Consider the following 19,078-nt stretch of genomic DNA (forward strand, 5'->3'; position numbering starts at 1 on the left):
TTGGTTTTTATTATGCTACTGTTAATTTGTATGTTTTACTGTTAAATTGATATTTATCTTACTGCCCAGATAAATAGCTTTAAACATTTTCTTAACCCACCTAAGACTTATGCACAATAATGTGTAATAATATCTGGCAAACTGAGATAACCGAAGGGCGTTGGAAAGAAACGAAAAAGAAACTCAATACGATTAACATGATTTTTATTATAAACTTACACGGAATGACACAGGTACACCGCACCTACTGTACCAAGTACATGCAACGAGGGAACACAAAGAGGTGAGTAATTTATACAACGGCTAAAGAAACGCCTAACCGGACACGGTTCACATATGACACAGGCAACGGCACGCACGACAATAGGGAATACATCAGGCATTTACAATTACACAGACAGTGGGCTATTTACAATATTCCCAGTATGCATGCTCGGCGCATTTACTGGGCTCCGCTATACAGATCCATACCGCTGGCGATACAGTGTAAGTATATCTTAGGGGTTTGAAGTTGAGTTCTTCTCCTGCTTCCATTCGTAACTGAAGAGCAGATTTCCAAAGCATACTCAGTCCAGTTCAAAAGTAAGTAGCATTTCTGTGAGTTCTGGCAAACTGGATTACATGAGGACTGAGTAAGTTTTGTAACATACGACGAGGAAGCCTGGACTTTATGTCACTGGCTTTAGGTCAGTTCTAGGTACAGAAGGCACCTGTATGTATCTTTATTACTCCCATTGAGGCCCTGCTACTTCTTCATTACTATTTTTGTTTTAAGCATTAAACCGTTGTCTTTAATGCAACGTACTCTGCAACTATTTGGTCCTAACAACATATCATAACAATTATGTTTTAAGTTTTTGACATGAATAGACAGTTGATGAATAACTGGAATAGCACGCTTAGGAGGGAATCTGGAAGAGTGAGTGCTTTCAGAGAAACACCGATGACAAACTTCACAGCGTAATATTGAATTGATGTACGTAATACATGAAATAGTGCTTTTTTGCTGTAGTTATCCTGCATCTCACGGAGGTTGCTGTTGAACAGAAGAAATACTTGGAAGAACAGCTTCACTGCCTGCAAGATATGTGGATTTCTCACTATCCTACACCTTTCCCATTGATCGTTTTAGGGGACTGTAAATGCAGTTCAAAATAAACTGAAAAAAATCTCGTATTTCACAAATTAAATACTTTGATGACGTCCAAAAACAAATAAACGACGAATTACAGGAACACTCGTTGGACTATCAGAAATAACTATTCCTGGTATTTAATGCATTACAGCAATAAAAGGTATAAGGAATACTAGTGTTGCTAGGACGCCTAGTTAGTTGCTATGTTAGGGTCCTTCAAGGAAATGCGTTGACTGTAGCTGTCGTATATATTGCCTGAATAATTTTATTTAACAATAACTCATAATCTAATCATATTAAGTAAATGCATGCCATTTAGAACATTAAAAACTTGTATATGTTAAGTTTTATTTATACTTATTTAAGAAATTAGTAGCTTATGCTCTACTGTGTTTAAATTCTGAAAAGGCTTCTTCTCAGTAGTTCAGTTGCTAGGTTCCATTTGTTTACGGTTATTCAAAAACAGTTGCGAACTATTTAGCTATACTTACACGGACTGTATTAGTTAGAGCTAATTGTGCAACTAATTTAAAAAGTGGTATGATGGTTAATTAACGACTTTCGAACGCTTTGTTGTTTTAAATTTAAATCTAATTTTTCCTCTCAGTGTTGTATCTTTTCAGCAACACAATGTCCTGGAGCACTTGACAGATATCGCGTTTACAGTAAGCCTAACTAGGCAGTTACTTGCCATTTAGCATGTAAAAACAAGGAGTCATTGATAACGCTCCAGGAAAAATGTTTAATCTCATGTAGCTTTTTAGTATTTAACTTGTTGATGATGTTAGATGTCCGAGTGAATAAAGCGGAGCAGTAATAATAGTGGGTGATGATTTGAATTCGGTTTATAGAGAATTACCGTCAGTCTTGAGTTGAAGAACAGAAAAAAGAGGAAATCTAAAGATTCTTTATTAAAACTATGGAGTCGTACCATGTACTGGAAATGATAGGGGAGGGCTCTTTTGGGCGTGTCTACAAAGGACGAAAAAAGTTCAGCGGGCAAGTAAGTATTTTTATGCATTATTTGTTGTTATTTTATGTATTATCAGTGGATAGATATGCAGTAATTGGTATATCTTAATTTCCCGAATTTATTAATTGCGTATCTGTCTGGCGATGGACACCCCGTCCCGGATAAGTGGTTATAGATGGCTGTATTATTACTTGCTTAAATTAAGAAGTGTGTTACTTCAGAAGTGAGTGGCTCTGTGAGTTAGGACTGTATCCATGACCAGATAATAATCGGCAGGTCTATAGGAACCGGTACCCAGTAATATTTATTATTAATATTATTATTTTTGCTTAATTCATCCCTCCAATAAAAGGACCTTTGTATTTAAATAATTAAGGTGTTTCCCCCCCAATATCAAATTCTGTCCCACATTATTGGTCAGCGGCTCAAATCCTGTGGTCAGCAGCAATCCCAGTGTTGGGTCCCTGAGTTCAACCCTTTATCCCTGGTTACTTCAGGGACCGGTTGACCCTGCTTTCACAGTCGTGTGTAACTTTGGTGAGAGCTTTTGCCAAATAAACAAACAAATAAACAAACAAATGTAACTATATGGGTCATGTTCGAGGTGAAAATAAACTTTGTGTTTTATTAAATGGATGTTTCATTAATGATTCTACACTAAAACATTTAAAAATGCTTAATGTCTAATTATAAATATATCATTTTAAGAAACCTACTGTATAATTTTTATGTTAAGGTTGTAGCGCTGAAGTTCATTCCTAAGGTGGGCCGGTCTGAGAAGGAGCTGCGCAGTCTGAAAAGAGAGATTGACATCATGCGGGACCTGAGGCACCCGAATGTGATCCTGCTACTCGACAGCTTTGAGACAGAGCGGGAGGTAAGGGGGGAGTCGAGGCCGACATACTCCGAGTGCCAGAATTGGGATTGGTGTGTGGCTCAGTGGGTCAGGATCCTTTGCTTGTGTTTAAAATGTTGCCAGTTCAAATCCCAGGGCTGGTGAAGTGGTTTCACTGTTGGACCCTTGAGAAAGTTCCCTGCCTTCTCCTAAAAAATTAGAATCCAGAGATTATTGTTGACACCCCACGGCGCACAACAACGAAATGTGTTCTCTGCATTTAACCCATATGTGACAATATGACATGGCAGGGAGCAGCTAATTCAGCGCCCGGGGAGCAGTGCTTGGGGGCGGTACCTTGCTCAGGGTACCTCAGTGGTGCCTTGCTGGTCGGGGATTCGAATCTGCAACCTTTCAATTACAAGTGCGCGTCCCTAACCATTAAGCCACCACTGCCCCATATGTTACTTTGGACAAAAGCATCTGCCAAATAAATTAAATGTAAATATCCTCTGCATTTCTGCTAGATACCTTATTTTATCCAGCAAGGCCTGTGATTGATGTAGGTCATTTCGTGCTTTTCCTGGTTTAACGTTGTATTTTATTTGCAAAAAGATCCAAGCAGACGTAACATTTTTGACTATGATAACATGTATGCCACTCAAAGCCTTACTGAGTGCATCCATGACAGGTCGTCGTGGTCACAGAGCACGCAGAGGGGGAGATGTTCCAAATTTTGGAGGACGATGGAAGTTTGCCAGAGAGCCAGGTAGGCTGTGACGTCCCTGCACTCCCCGTTACTCAGCCTTAAAAGAGTGAACTTTAGAAATTACTAAGATATTAAATTTCCCCTGTTCTGTTTATCGGATGTAATCACTAACATTGGACTTAGGGTGGAGAACAGAAAAATGGAGGTCAGAAGTCATTGTAGTGATTTAAAGTAATCTTTTAAAGTGGAACTGATACAGTTTATTATCCTATTACTGGTGAAACCGAAAGATGTAAACATTTACCCTAATAAGGTCTTAAGGCAGTTGGTTAAACATTGTCTAATAATCAGTCTTGTTAATAAACTTGTTACTTTTGGCTTGTGAAAGTAAAGTGGATAAATGACAATTTGATTTATTTCTTTCAGGTTCGAGTCATTGCTTGCCAGCTGGTCTCGGCTTTGTACTATCTGCATTCTCATCGGATACTTCATCGAGACATGAAACCGCAGAATATCCTTCTGGGAAAAGGAGGCCGGGTCAAGCTCTGCGATTTTGGGTGTGTGTATGTTTGCGCTTGTGAGGATGATGAGGGAATGCTGGCATTCGGCACATGATGGCACCTGGTTTACATGGCATTGAACTGTGCTCATGGGAGTTTTACTTAAACAAAAACTGTTCTTAGGACAGAACAAAAAATAATTGGTTCAGAGAGAGAACCAATCACATTGGTGGGTCCAAGCAACTAAGGAAGGTGGGACCAACCAATCAGATGTCTTGGTCCCACCTCCTCTAGTGGGCTTTAACTGTGTTTTTCCTCTTCAAGAAGATCATTGTAACTGCCGTTTAGCTTTTGTCTGCATGTGAACATTAAGTGTTTCCATTTTTGATGTAGTTAGCGCACAAACTTTCCGGGGAGCCTTTTGAAATTCCAAATTGGGTGTGTATTATTATTTATGTAGCCCAAAGTTCATGAGAGACGTTGCCTGACTTACTGGGTGATCATCATGTTGTGTGGTGTTTTGTGTACCGTTCTAACATGTGCTCACCTTGCCTTCGTAGTTTTGCCCGTGCAATGAGCATGTCCACCCTGGTGCTGACCTCCATCAAAGGCACGCCCCTCTACATGTCTCCAGAGCTGGTGGAGGAGAAGCCCTACGACCACACGGCCGACCTGTGGTCGCTCGGCTGCATTCTGTACGAGCTCCACACGGGTGCGCCGCCTTTCTACACAAACTCCATCTTCCAGCTGGTGCAGCTAATCATCCGAGACCCAGTCAAGTGGCCCGAAAGCATGAGCCCAGACTGCATGGTACAGTGCATCTACACACGTCTGGAACATAAAGTGACAATCCTATTACCATCTCGCATGTGTGAACATATCCTAGTGGGTTAACTGTAATGTCACAAAGTCTTTGTAACCAAAACCTTAATCATGTTGCCATCCAATTTTAATCACACAATTTTCTCATTATACATTCATTATACAAAATGCAGTTGAACTGTGTAATGCCAATAAAGGAGGTGAGTCTGTCTCAGCATGCGGATGATAAATAATAGAGCCTGCAGATGATAAGTGATAAGCAGTAAATACTCATCAAGGCTCTCAAACATAAAGAAGGTCCTGATCAGAGGTGTGAAGTTCAGATTCCGGAAGTACAAATCCATACCAAGATTTAGTTTCAACCAACCAGTTGAGTATAAAGAGTCACATTCTCAAAGTACTCACATGGTTGGTTGAAACAAAACTTTGGGTTGGATTTGTACTGTCTGGACCTGAACTTTACAGCTCTGGATTTGATTGCAGTAGTTTATAGTAATTAAATATATGTGTGTGACTTAAAGGAGGTGTCACCTCTGGGACCAGGGTCTCCCCCATGGCTCCATGTGTGTGGAGTTTGCATGTTCTCCCCGTATCATCGTGGGGTTTCCTCCACATACTTCGCCCCATACCCCCCCCCCCCCAGTCGAAAACTATGCTGAGGCTAATTGGAGTTATGAAATTGCCCATAGGTGTGTGGGTGTGAGTGAATGGTGTGTGAGTATGAGTGTGCCCTGCGATGGGTTGGTGCCCCATCCTGGGTTGTTCCCTGCCTTGTGCCTGTAGCCTCTGGGATAGGATCCGGTCCCCCTGTGACCCTGAATAGGATAAGCGGTTATGGACGGACAGATGTCCATCCATCCATCCATTTTCTCCCGCTTATCCGAGGTCGGGTCGCGGGGGCAGCAGTCTCAGCAGGGAATCCCAGACTTCCCTCTCCCCGGCCACTTCATCCAGCTCCTCTGGGGGAATCCCGAGGCGTTCCCAGGCCAGCCGAGAGACATAGTCCCTCCAGCGTGTCCTGGGTCTTCCCCGGGGCCTCCTCCCAGTGGGACATGCCCGGAATACCTCACCAGGGAGGCGTCCAGGAGGCATCCTAATCAGATGCCCGAGCCACCTCATCTGACTCCTCTCAATGCGGAGGAGCAGCGGCTCTACTCTGAGTCCCTCCCGAATGACCGAGCTCCTCACCCTATCTCTAAGGGAGAGCCCAGCCACCCTGCGGAGGAAACTCATTTCGGCCGCTTGCACTCGCGATCTCGTTCTTTCGGTCACTACCCATAGCTCGTGACCATAGGTGAGGGTAGGAGCGTAGATCGACTGGTAAATCGAGAGCTTCGCTTTTTGGCTCAGCTCCTTCTTCACCATGACAGACTGATGCAGCGCCCGCATCACTGCGGACGCCGCACCGATCCGCCTGTCGACCTCTCGCTCCATCGTCCCCCCACTCGTGAACAAGACCCCGAGATACTTAAACTCCTCCACTTGCGGAAGGATCCCATCCCCGACCCGGAGAGAGCATTCTACCCTTTTCCGGCTGAGGACCATGGTCTCGGATTTGGAGGTGCTGATTCTCATCCCAGCCGCTTCACACTCGGCTGCGAACTGTCCCAGCGAGAGACGAAGAAAATATTGGAACCACGTTTTCCCTTGCCCGGACGCGGGTCACCGGGGCCCCCCCCTGGAGCCAGGCCTGGGGGTGGGGCTCGATGGCGAGCGCCTGGTGGCCAGGCCTATACCCATGGGGCCTGGTCGGGCACAGCCCGAACAAGGCACGTGGGTCCCCCTTCCAATGGGCTCACCACCCGTAGGAGGGGCCATAGGGGTCGGGTGCATTGTGAGCTGGGCAGTGGTCGAAGGCGGGGACCTTGGCGGTCCGATCCTCGGCTGCAGAAGCTAGCTCTTGGGACGGACAGATGTGTGACTTAATATTACAACAAAAAGAAATTATATTCTTATATATTCTATGTATTCTCAAGTTGGCACGGTGGCTCATTGGGTAGCACTGTTGGCCAGAAACTAGATTTTGAGTTCCACCCCCGCCCTGTCTGTGTGTGAAGTTTGCATGTTCTCCCACAATCCTAAAACATGCAATTAGGTGAATTGGTATGTCTAAATTGCCTGTAACACATGATTGACATCTCATGTAGAGTGTCTTGCGCCCTGTGTTTCCTGTAATTAAGGCTCGTAATCGCCCGTCTCTTTCTGCCATAACACGAACGGTTTGTCTCAAATGGCTTTTTGTCATTAAGGTTTGTTGGTTTGCCAGTGCATTGAGGGCATTTGCTCCAGTAACAGTTTTGTGTATTTTTAATAGTCTGCCCATTCATGAAGTACCAAAGCTGTCTACTTATTTCATTAACAGAGTTTCTTAAAAGGCTTGTTGACCAAGGACCCCCAGAAAAGGTTGTCTTGGCCAGACCTTCTAGAACACCCATTTGTTGCAGATGGAGTTTTGGGTGAGGCTTAAACTTTTTTTAGTTTACATTTTGTTTCTCATTATTCATGTGTATATGTAACTGCTAACAAGTATTTCTCAAAGTTGCAGTCACTTTTTCAATACTCTTCACACAGCACAACAGCAATCCATGTGGACTGAACTGTGGATAATTTGTCATTGTCTTTACACAAAATGCATTCAGTGATGACATCTTCCAACATTCATGATTTCTTTTCTCATTCAGACTCCACCACCAGCAAAACTTTTCACACGCTAACAGACTGTTTTCAAAACTGTTAAAAATATGTTCGGAACTTAATTACCGAATTATGTACTACATTTCTATAGTGACAATACTGCAATGTATTGAAAATCTAAACAAAATATATATAACAAAATTAAATTAGAATGTAATTTTTGAAACACAGTTAATTCCCATTTCTGCTGAACGCTTGCCCAGGTGTGAGTCTAATTTCATTACCATCTACAATAAAGGTGACATCCTTGGAATTATTTTCTTTGGCTGCCCAGCACCCGTACCTTCTGGGATAGGATAAGCAGGTACAGAAGATGGATGGATGGATGGGTTTCTTTTCGAAGTTTATAGAGGAAGCAGATTGAGAGGGAGAGGAGAATGAATGTGTAGAAGAAGGAAAGGAAGAAATGCGATAGGAGAAAGAGCAGCAGTTGATGTGCCAGGCCAGGAAGGGCTTAGCGTCACAATGTGTGGAGCGTCATCCAGTGCTGGTTTGACTTGACATTGCAAGAACCAGTCACTGGTCCACAGGGCACAGTCCCTAGTGAACTATATGGAAGACATGTGCCAGCAGAAGAGAAAGACCAAGTGAGAACAGATGCCAGTCTTTGTTGTTGTATGGCGTATCGTGGAATTGCACCACTATGCAGCAGTCACTGGATGGTTTCTAGCACATCCCAGATGACATTAGATATGATAGGGATGAGAACTTGTCGCTGAATCCAGGAAAGAGGGTGGATTAGCAGTGTTACATACACATACATGTATGTCTGTGTGTGTGTGCGTATGGTATATACAGCTGCAGAAAAAATTGAGACCACAGCAGATTTTTTTGTTTCACTCATTTGTCAATGTAAGGGTGTATGAAGTGTTTTGGTGGCTTTAGTGGATTATAGGGGGGGGGGGGTGCACAGTGGTGCAGTGCTTAGCACTGTAGTCTCATATCTCTGGGAACAGGCCTGGAGACCCCACCCTGGCCATGTGTGTGGACTTTGCATGCTCTCCCCATGTCAGCATGGATTCTCCGGCTTCCCCCCTCAGAGTCAAAAAACATGCCAAGGTGAATTGGAGTTGGCAAACTATCCAAAAGTGTGAATGTGTGTGCGTGTGTGTGTGTGTGAATACTGTGTGTGCGTGTTATATGTGTGTGTGTGTGTGTGTGTGTGTGTGTGTGGGAATACTGTGCGTGCGTGTTATATTTGTGTGCGTGTTGTATGTGTGTGTGTATGTGTGTGTGTTATATGTGTGTGTGTGTGTGTGTGTGTGGGAATTAGGTTTATGTCACATTGTGGGGACCATTTTTCAGGACCCCATAAGGTTCTGTGAATGCAATCAAAAAACTAAACATGCCAAAAGCCTCATATTTTGTTTGGTTACTTATGCTTAAGGTTAGGGCTGGGTGGGGTTAAGGTCGTCATGTTGGGATTAGAGTTTTCCCCATAAAAGTGAATGGAGAGTCCCCACAAAGATTTACAAACCTGTGTGTGTGTGTGTGTGTGTGTGTGTGTGTGTGTGTGTGTGTGTGTGTGTGTGCGCGTGTGCGCGTGCGCGCGCGCGTGTGCGTACGCTCTGTGATATGCTGGCACCCCATCCTGGGTTGTTCCCTGCCTTGCGCCTGTCACCTCCGGGATAGACTCCGGACCCCTGCCATCCCGCATGGGACAAGCAGTTACGGAAAATGGATGGATGGTGCATTTTAGAGGTGAGATTAACTATAGGACCAAGCTGCACGTCTGTAATGCAAACTGTATGAAGGGTTTTGAAAAAAGTGACTTTGGTTTTGAGAAATGCATGTCAGCAGTTGTAAAAAAAAGGTGTAACAAACAGTAACAGCATGAGGGAAAATGCTAAAGCTTATATGCCAGGTCAGCTCCTACACCTGCAGTGCCGTGTCACTTTAACACAACACAGCTGGATGTCTGTGGCGTCGTCAGTGTAATACAGTTGTCTGTCCTGCTGGCTGCCCTGAGCAGTACTCGCCGACTGCAGCCCTGACAACCCCTTGACGGTGACTCCAAGCCCTGACCTGCAGGCTCTCAAGATGAAACAGGTGAAGGAGAGGACAGCGCCACACAGTGGAGAGGGGCGGCTACTGCGCAAAGCCAGGGAGCAGAGAGCCAAAGACAAAAAAGGCAAAGAGGTACAATTCAAACATGGCTGATTGCTGTGACAGCTGTCACACTGGATGTTACGGGATTTTGTGTATAAAGAAAATGGATACATTACGGTAGGGGTGGGATTTATTTCGTTACGGTATGTTTAGATTAAGTCATATTGATGTATATTCTAAAAATAAAAAATACAAATTTCCTTTTGTAAATACAAACGCTCCTCTACTTACGAACGAGATACGTTTCGAACGGCCGTTCGTAACTTGAAATGTTCAAAAGTCGTTATTCAACATCATTTTAAGGGTACACGCAAGTACAAAGAACTAGGATGCTGGGAGTACACACGCTACACTGCTGCGAGGTGGGAGTAGCAGCCAGAAGTCATACTAAGCAGAACTGGCGCGCAGAAAAAAAAATTGATGTTGCGGACAGGAAACGGGAGCCCAGTGAACACAATTTGCACTTGCAGTCCTCTTCGTTCGTATGTCTGAAAGTTCGTAAGTAGAAAGTTCATAAGTAGAGAAGCGTCTGTACATGCTTCTGCTCAATAAACTTAGAAGATTGATGTTAGTTTCCTGAAACTTTCAAGAATTATGCACTGAGAAACTTACTCCTTAGGATTTTGCAGAGCATAATCAAAGAGGTGGAAGGGGAAATTGCTCGAATAAGGCACCTTTGAGGACAGCCCCAGATGGAAGGGTCCCCTCCAAGGATTGCTCTGTTGCTACTTTGCATTGTTTGGACCAGGAACTGGAAAGACCACCAACCCAACAAGACCCAGACTCTAGAGGACAGGTAGACAGGTACATTAGATTTCACTTTTCCCTTTTTTTATTGAATCAGTTGCCAAGACATTCCAGACAGTAGCAGGTCGGCATGGAACGTAAGCTTACAGTTTTCACACATGTCCATACAGTGTCACTGTTGTGCTGTGCAAGAGATCAGTGGAATTGCATAATTTGAATAACCAGTGATGGAGTATAAGAGGAGCAGACCTTTTCCAGGTCCACAGCTGGTCGCTCATGCTGTCGCTGTAGATGTTCTTCCTGCCAAATCCGGTTTAATTGAACTAATGCACCGAATCTCAGCTCCTGACTGTGAGGCTTCCAGGCCCCGCTCTTGTAATGCTCCCCGCCAATGCTGGTGCACTCTGATGTTCATGCAGGGGAGGTCAGATCAGCAGGGATTATGCCAAGGAGTTTCCGTCCATAGAAGTCGGGCCCAGGCGTGTCGTTACGGCCCACCGTGGGTGTCGCCCCAGCCTTGACTCTGTGCGCCCATTCAGTGAGGTCAGTGACTCCTATCACAGCTGCAAGTATTTGTTTATTTTTTTGCTGATTCCCTATTACTTGACTCATTTTCACTTTGTGGTTTTTCATTTTGGCTTCAAGAACTTCAAGGAGTTCAAGAGATCTTTATTGCCAACCCATGAAACACATACATCCGGGGTGAAATATCATTACTAGATAAAATTTAACACAGATAAATGTAAGGTAATCCATGCAGGGAGCAGAAATATACAGTACAGATATTTTATGGGTTCCACTGAAATAAAGGTAGCTGATTACGAGAAAGATCTCGGTATGTATGTTGATGCTTCCATGTCCCACTCTCGCCAATGTGGGGAAGCAATAAAAAAGGCGAACAGAATGTTGGGTTATATCTCTAGATGTGTGGAGTTTAAGTCAAGGGAGGTGATGTTACACTTATATAATTCCTTGGTAAGACCCCACCTAGAATACTGTGTGCAGGTTTGGTCACCATACCTCAAGAAGGACATTGCTGCCTTAGAAAAGGTGCAACGAAGAGCTACGAGAATGATTCCTGGTCTTAGAGGAATGTCTTACGAGGAGAGGTTAGCGGAACTGAATCTGTTCAGCCTTGAGCAAAGGAGACTAAGGGGGGATATGATTCAGGTCTATAAGATTCTAACGGGTCTGGATGCCGTTCAGCCAAATGACTATTTCAATATTAGTCTAAATACTAGAACTCGTGGCCATAAGTGGAAATTAGCGGGAGAACATTTTAAAACAAATTTGAGGAAGCACTTCTTTACACAGCGTGTAGTCAGAGTATGGAATAGTCTTCCTGCTATTGTAGTGGAAGCTAAAACCATGGGTTCCTTTAAATCAGAGCTAGATAAGATTTTAACAACTCTGAGCTATTAGCTAAGTTCTCCCCAAACGAGCTTGATGGGCCGAATGGCCTCCTCTCGTTTGTAAATTTCTTATGTTCTTATGTTCTTATGTTCTTATATACTATGACATACTAGCATTTACATATTTACTAGATAATTTACTCCACATGCTAAATTTACGCAGTGGCTAGACGATAAGCTACACACAGTCCGAGGGCGTATGTAGAAATTCTGGGTCCCTTGACAAAATCTTACCTTGGGCCCCTTCATCCAATTTTATATATAATTTAATGTATTCAAGGGGCCCTGTGAGTGCCAGGCCCCCGGAATCTGCCAGGGTATCGAAGCCCCTGCACACAGTATGGCATCCTGTTAGTTTAAAATTGCCAGGGTTTAGCATTTTCCCAACCTTAGGCCATGGATGTGAAACATTTGAAAAAATCACCTAGAGGCTTGCGTCTGATTTGCCTTATATTACAGTTTTACCCATGAGACCAGCATTTTCTTCATTTGCACTTGAAAACAGCTGAATACTTAACACGTACTTAGCAGTTGTAGGTAATTGTCCTGGCATTTTTATTTGCAGCCGAATACGGCTCTGAAAAATAAGTTAAACGTAAATGTAATTCCCTGCATGTTTGTGAAATCCATGCTACTAAACGATTCTCTGTCTTTAATCACCTTCAGTCCAGATCCACTGTATACTGTGGGTGTGCTGTGAGCCTACCAGTGTTCATTACTCTTTAATAAGCACTTATTTTTAGGCAAACTTTACTCAAAAAATACCCAAAGACTGCCTGCACAGGTCATATCAGTCTCAGACCGACAATACGGCCTTTAACCTGTAGGTTCCTGAAATGATTTAAATTCTCTGAGTGAATTTTTATCGTTACTGACTTTTTCCAGCTAACTTTATGTACACAAGAAGTAGGAAAATGCAACACAAGCTTAAACTGCTGTGGAATAAATATCCCCCTCCCCAGCTGAGATAAAGTGAAATTGGCTAGCTAAGTCGACAACCCCTGATAAGATGGCGTTGTATTCAGCTGCTTATGTCGCCTAATGTGTTGACCAGTACTTGTGAATGGTTTGTGTTCTCAGCAAATCCGAATAGCAAGCTTGTTGTATTTCACGCATTAGCAGCATCTGGAATGTATTTCAGTTGCTTTGTTGTTGTTACCATGTTCATCTCTACTTAAATCTGCTTCCCATTCATATGCAGAACAGCAGAACAGCGTTCTGCTTTAAAATAATTGTATCATGAAACCGATAATAGCCTTATATATGATATCAGTATGTAACAATTTTCAATAAAGTAAATGAGCCTTGTTATCATTCATTGTCCACCTGTTTGCTCCTTTTGGAAGCAGGACATTGACAGCGATGAAGAATGGCAGGACCTGGTTAAAACGACAGATCCAGGGAATATGACCTCTGCTACCTTTGACCAGTCCATCTTACCACGTTTGAGGAGCCGATTACTAACATCCAAATTCCAGGTAGAAAAGGGGGTCTTCAGCTATAAATTAATATTGTGGCAATTTACACTTGGCCATATTCCAGCATGCCTTGCACTGTGTGACTGGTATCCTTAATGCTACAGTATGAATGTACCTGTATATTAATCCTTTATTTAATTTTTACATATACATTTATTTGGCAGAGAAGTACATAAGTAGACCTGCTGTGCAATATGTCCACTGACATATTGATCTCACGTTAATTTTGCTCACAGCTAAAGCTAACGTTACCTCTGTCATGCCATTCTGGTTCCCACTTCCCACTCAGCTACTGGAAGGAAGGTCGGAAGGGGCATGCCGCATCCGTCCGCCTCTGAAGGTCCTGAGTAACCTGCTGGCCCTGGGTGCAGACTCAGCAGTCACCAGCTGCTTGACCCAGGAAGGGGATCTACCTCATTTCCTGTTTGATTTGGTCGAAGGAATTATGGGAAATCCAGTTAGTCAACAGGTGAAAATGAAGGATTGTCGGTGATGTGCACTCTGAAGGACGACTAATTAAAATTCCTTTTTTCAGTTCATGTAACTTATGACCTATGTGTGTCCCGAACACAATCTCTGTCACATAAACATAAGTTTTCATTCGTTTTTTTCTTGCTACCAGCAGCCATGGTGCATGCCAGTACTGGGAGACATCATATATGCATTGATAGTCTACGGGGAGCAGTACTTTGACTGGGAACCTGTTGAAAAGAGGTGTGGTGATGTTCTTTATTACCATTTTTATTATAATGGTCCATATATCTGTCCATCCAGTTGCCATAAACATGATCTGATACAAGGTGGCAGTGAGCCTGTCCTAGTAAGTGCAGGGCACAAGGCGGGGTACACCCTGGACCAGATGCCAGTCTATGGCAGGGCACAAGGCGGGGTACACCCTGGACCGGATGCCAGTCTATGGCAGGGCACAAGGCGGGGTACACCCTGGACCAGATGCCAGTCTATGGCAGGGCACAAGGCGGGGTACACCCTGGACCGGATGCCAGTCTATGGCAGGGCACAAGGCGGGGTACACCCTGGACCGGATGCCAGTCTATGGCAGGGCACAAGGCGGGGTACACCCTGGACCGGATGCCAGTCTATGGCAGGGCACAAGGCGGGGTACACCCTGGACCAGATGCCAGTCTATGGCAGGGCACAAGGCGGGGTACACCCTGGACCGGATGCCAGTCTATGGCAGGGCACAAGGCGGGGTACACCCTGGACCGGATGCCAGTCTATGGCAGGGCACAAGGCGGGGTACACCCTGGACCGGATGCCAGTCTATGGCAGGGCACAAGGCGGGGTACACCCTGGACCGGATGCCAGTCTATGGCAGGGCACAAGGCGGGGTACACCCTGGACCGGATGCCAGTCTATGGCAGGGCACAAGGCGGGGTACACCCTGGACCGGATGCCAGTCTATGGCAGGGCACAAGGCGGGGTACACCCTGGACCGGATGCCAGTCTATCGCAGGGCACAAGGCGGGGTACACCCTGGACCGGATGCCAGTCTATCGCAGGGCACAAGCATGTTGCCAGTGATAATATGGATTGTAAGTAAGAATCTGAGTCTTGTCTTTTTTTAACAGACTGGAAGAGCGAACCCCAGCCTTTGTCACAATTCTGAGGGACCCCCATATGGCTCCTCTGGCAGTGAGTTACTCATCCTGCTCACCTTACTGTCAGCTGACCCAAACCACGGTCGTCTGGGTAACTGTTTCCCCATGGTGACGCTGCCGTCCGGCCTTAACGAGTCCTGCCTGTCCGTCAGCCTTTGGTTGCCGCCCTGCTGGCCCTGTTCTCTCACCGCGGCATGCCCCTGGAGGTCTCCCCCGACGAGCTGATGGCTGCGGCCGAGCGTGTACTCTCAGGACCGGCGGAGGTACGTGGGGCTGAATCTGGCATGTTTTAGAGTGCAAATAGCTGGTTACGCCCTGCTCACTGCTTACAGTGTTTGTCAGTTGGATCACAGGCTTATTAAAACTCTACCTGGCTTTTCAGGATCCTTCCGTTCTTAAATTGTTATAGACCGTTAAAGCCGTGCTCTAGCACTGAGCCTTGCTGCCCATGTTTCCGTTCCCACTCACCTCTGTACCCAGGCGCTCTGTAACTTGCTTGGATTCATTCTCGTGTGTCTCTCTTTTTCCATTTTTATGAATAGGATCTGCCCACCTCGTCCGCCCCGGTAACCCTTACTCTGTCTCCTTCCTAGCTCTGCCTCCCTCTGCCCCGAGGCTGGGGTTTGTTTGATGGCATTTTGGTACTGCTCTTCCAGACCGTCTCTGAAGCAAGTACATTTTTTTTTTTTGTATTACTTATTTCCTTTACAGGTATCTTATAAACCTCTGACTCGTGTAACCTCGAAGTTCCACGCTACCCGTTCCGTATAGCGGGGGGGAAAATTGCTGACCTCATTCTGCAGCGCTAACGTGGGACTTTGCAGTTAAGATAATCACAAAGCAAGCTGCTGCCTCCCTGCATCTTTCAGCTTCTCTCTCTTCTATTTTAATACACGGAGGTATTTTTAAAAACTACCTACCTGTCTCGGCGTCCCTCTCCCTACAGCGGGGAAGCTGTCCTCCCTCCGCCTTTCCGAGCTCCTGCCTCTGGCGCCATCTGTGGCTGAAAATCGCCGTTGCGTCAGAGGAGGGTAATGGGGCGTGTGTGTCGCTGGCTGGTATGTATCTGAGATGCGCTCTTGTGAAGCCGCGCAGGTTAAAATGCGCTGCAGAGTGTAATATGCACGACAGAGAGTTCACACGCTTTTAAACCAGGCCAATTTTGAAAAGACTCTCGTGGGCAGGTTTGAATAAGTAATGTGGTATCAAAGTGAGTTCACATAACTGGTATGCGGTATAAAAATTACATTAGTACAATTTCAATGAACTTGTTGAAGTAGAAGTCTTTTTTTTCCTTTCTTTCTATTCCCTTCTAACATCCCTTCATTTCTCCTGTCGTAGGGCTGCACGCATTCCTCTCCTTGGTCCTCTTTGTCTTCACCAGGGAGCCCCGAGTTTGTGTACCTGCATTTTCTGATACTGATTCAGGCTGTGTGGAGACCTTGGCCCATCTGCTTTCAGCTGAGAGGTCAGCCCCCACCCCCCCACCCCTTTTAATGTGGCATTACCAAAGACATCTGTTTTGTTGGTGACGCCATTGTGTTTACCGAACGGCTAATTAAAGAGGATGGAAATGGGTCAAGTGCTCACACGGCCACCTGCTGGCCATTCTCTGCAGCGGCGGGCTGAGCCGTGTGGCGGGTGAGGGCCGGCCCGCTCGGCCCCAGATTAGCCCCAGCCCCGGTAGCCTGCCCTTGACGAGCTGCCACTTGTTGTGCTTCCCTTTGGCTATGGACGTTCCCGAGGAGACGATGGGGCAGATCCTGCAGTCGTACCATAGCTGCGACGTCGTCTCACGTCTCCTACAGGTGATCTGCCGCCTTTTCTCCAAGGTCTCAGAAGCATCAAATCACGGTCCTCACGGGCCAAGCGCTGCTTATTTACCAGCCTTCCTTTGCCTGTGAGCCATGTGTGAAGAATCAGTAATTATTTAACTAACTACCTGGGAGAACTGAAAACAAGGCCTGGATTTGGAATCGAGGGCCAGATTTGAATAGGGGGGCCCTAGAGAGAAATGTCTTAACAGAAAATCCGTCCCCAAATCTCCAGCAAATAGTACGTCCTGGATTCCAGGATTCTATTAAATTCATCAGATGCAAAGTAAAATATAGTGGCCCGGAACACCGGGTTTGTTTTCCCCCTCAGCTGTTAAAAATTTGGTATTTTTTTCCATTAATAATTTCAGTCAGTTTTACAGTCGAAGGTCAGCCAGTTTTCTGCAATTTTTATTTATGGTAATTTTTATTTATGGAGTAATTTAATAAATGAGTAGGTGGGATGGTTTATTTTTAATTTGTAAGTATTGTTAACCTCACATAAGACATGGTTTTTCTCTCTTTTTCCCCTGACTCGGTGTGTGTGTGTGTGTGTGTGTGTGTGTGTGTGTGTGTGTGCGCTCCTGCATTCCCGCGTCTCCCCAGCTCTGCTCGGCTCTCCCGCTCCCCCTTCTGGAAGTTCCTCTCTCCCTGCTGTGCCGCCTGCTGCTGTGTGATCCCCAGCGGTCCGTGCCGCGCTTCAAAGCCGCCGCAGAGGCCCTCGGCTTCTTCCACGCTCCGGGGCCGGATCGCCACGACGACCGCGACTCGGAAGGCGGCGGCAGGGCCCGTCCACAGGAGGGCAGGACGGCCGCTTCCCTCCTGGCCGATCTTCTCCAGTCAGACACGTTCTCTGGCTCGGCTGCCGAGCTCCTTTCCCTGGTCTCCCAGGTCGCCCGCTGTTCCCCGCGGCCCCCCCTCTCCTTCCTGAACCTGGACCCTTCCCTGCTGAGGTCGGCCCTGGCCCACCCAGACCAGGCGGTACGGCTTGCTGCCTGCAGCCTGCTAGGTAACCTCGACCCACTGTGGGTCCGGACCCCCGCAGGCGAGCAGCCCCACCTGCCGCTCTTCCGGGACCTGATTGACCAGCTGCACGACCCATCCGTGTCCGTCCGGAGGGTGGTGTGTCGGGCAGTGGGGACCTGGCTGGGTCTGATCGTCACGGGGGACAGGTGTGAGGACGGGTGGGGCAGCTTTGCGGAGGGAGGGAGTCCGTCTCGGGACTGCCAGGGGTGGGCAGAGATGGCCCTGGAGGTGCTTCCCACCATGATGGCCCTCCTGCAGGACTCGGACCCCCTGGTCCGACGGCACTCGTGCGCGGCTTTGGGGAACCTGGCCAGCGTGCCAGGTGGTGCCGCCTCCCTGCTGCGGCGTGACGGGCCCGGCCAGCTCCTGCACGTGGCCTGCTCCGACCCCCACGCCGACGTACAGGAGGCGGCCATCTTCAGCCTCTGCCTCTTCAGCCTGCAGGACTCGCTGAGGCAGGTGAGGCGCTGTCTCGCTCGGTCACATGACCTTCACACTTCCCTCTGACCATGGCCTGCCCTGAGACAGAGCAAAACAAAAAAACAAGTATCGCATTTTCAATTCCCAGAACAAAAAAGAAATCCCAAGAAACATCAACGTGATAGGGTTTAGCATCTAGTTTTTAAATTTACCTAAAAACATCAATTTGATCATACAAAAAAGAAAAAAAAAATACAGAAAGTATTAGTCTTTGCTAAATGCGATCAGTCTGTATTACTAACCAAATATAATTAGTGTTTATTATTATGCTGATGTGTGTGTATCAAACTCTCTCTCATCCCACTTCCTGTTTCAGTCTTTAGTGTCCTTGAACGCCTCTGACAGACTGAACCAGGTGACCCAGAACTCGCACACGCTGCGGCGGTACCGCCGGCTCATTAACGGGCTGCACCCCGCATAAAGGGCCCTCCAGCTGCAGGATTCACCCCCACGCCACCGGAGCGATCCGCCCCGCTCTCCCTTCCCGCAGAATCCCGCGGCTGTTCCGGCTCCTCTGAGGCGGAGTGGACAGGCGACCTGACCGCCCTTATTTCCGTCTGAGCCAGCACTGCATCCTCCCCTGTTGTACTATTATTTGCAGGTTTTTTTTTTTTTTTTACCCTGACAATAAACTGTTATTCTGATTTCTGTTTGCTAATTTCTTTTACACAGTGGATTATATTATTTTGCCTCCATTAAAGTACCTACTGCTTAGCTCTGTCTGA

General features: G+C 46.2%; 1 protein-coding gene across 7 annotated transcripts; it reads left to right on the forward strand.

Moving 5' to 3' along the window:
* The first annotated feature begins 1,058 nt into the window (after positions 1-1,058).
* On the forward strand, positions 1,059-18,990 carry stk36 (serine/threonine kinase 36 (fused homolog, Drosophila)). Of its 7 annotated transcripts, none has more exons than XM_023816248.2 (22): positions 1,059-1,673; positions 1,987-2,138; positions 2,845-2,985; positions 3,635-3,712; positions 4,079-4,209; positions 4,713-4,962; positions 7,337-7,430; positions 9,301-9,369; positions 9,641-9,807; positions 10,397-10,581; positions 10,944-11,067; positions 13,283-13,414; positions 13,704-13,883; positions 14,037-14,128; positions 15,004-15,067; positions 15,186-15,296; positions 15,627-15,701; positions 15,980-16,091; positions 16,375-16,501; positions 16,652-16,841; positions 17,454-18,332; positions 18,670-18,990. In XM_023816248.2, exons 2-22 carry the CDS (start codon positions 2,055-2,057, stop codon positions 18,772-18,774), a joined length of 3,390 nt encoding a protein of 1,129 aa, XP_023672016.1. In that variant the 5' UTR covers positions 1,059-1,673; positions 1,987-2,054; the 3' UTR covers positions 18,775-18,990. The 7 variants fall into 7 exon arrangements, with proteins under 7 accessions (XP_023672016.1, XP_023672015.1, XP_023672018.1 ...); XM_023816247.2 differs by having other exon boundaries at positions 1,059-1,800; positions 18,670-18,989; XM_023816250.2 differs by having other exon boundaries at positions 1,059-2,138; positions 14,040-14,128; positions 18,670-18,988.
* Positions 18,991-19,078: the final 88 nt, after the last annotated feature.

This window comes from Paramormyrops kingsleyae, chromosome 18, assembly GCF_048594095.1.
Source record: "Paramormyrops kingsleyae isolate MSU_618 chromosome 18, PKINGS_0.4, whole genome shotgun sequence".
Taxonomy (NCBI): domain Eukaryota; kingdom Metazoa; phylum Chordata; class Actinopteri; order Osteoglossiformes; family Mormyridae; genus Paramormyrops; species Paramormyrops kingsleyae.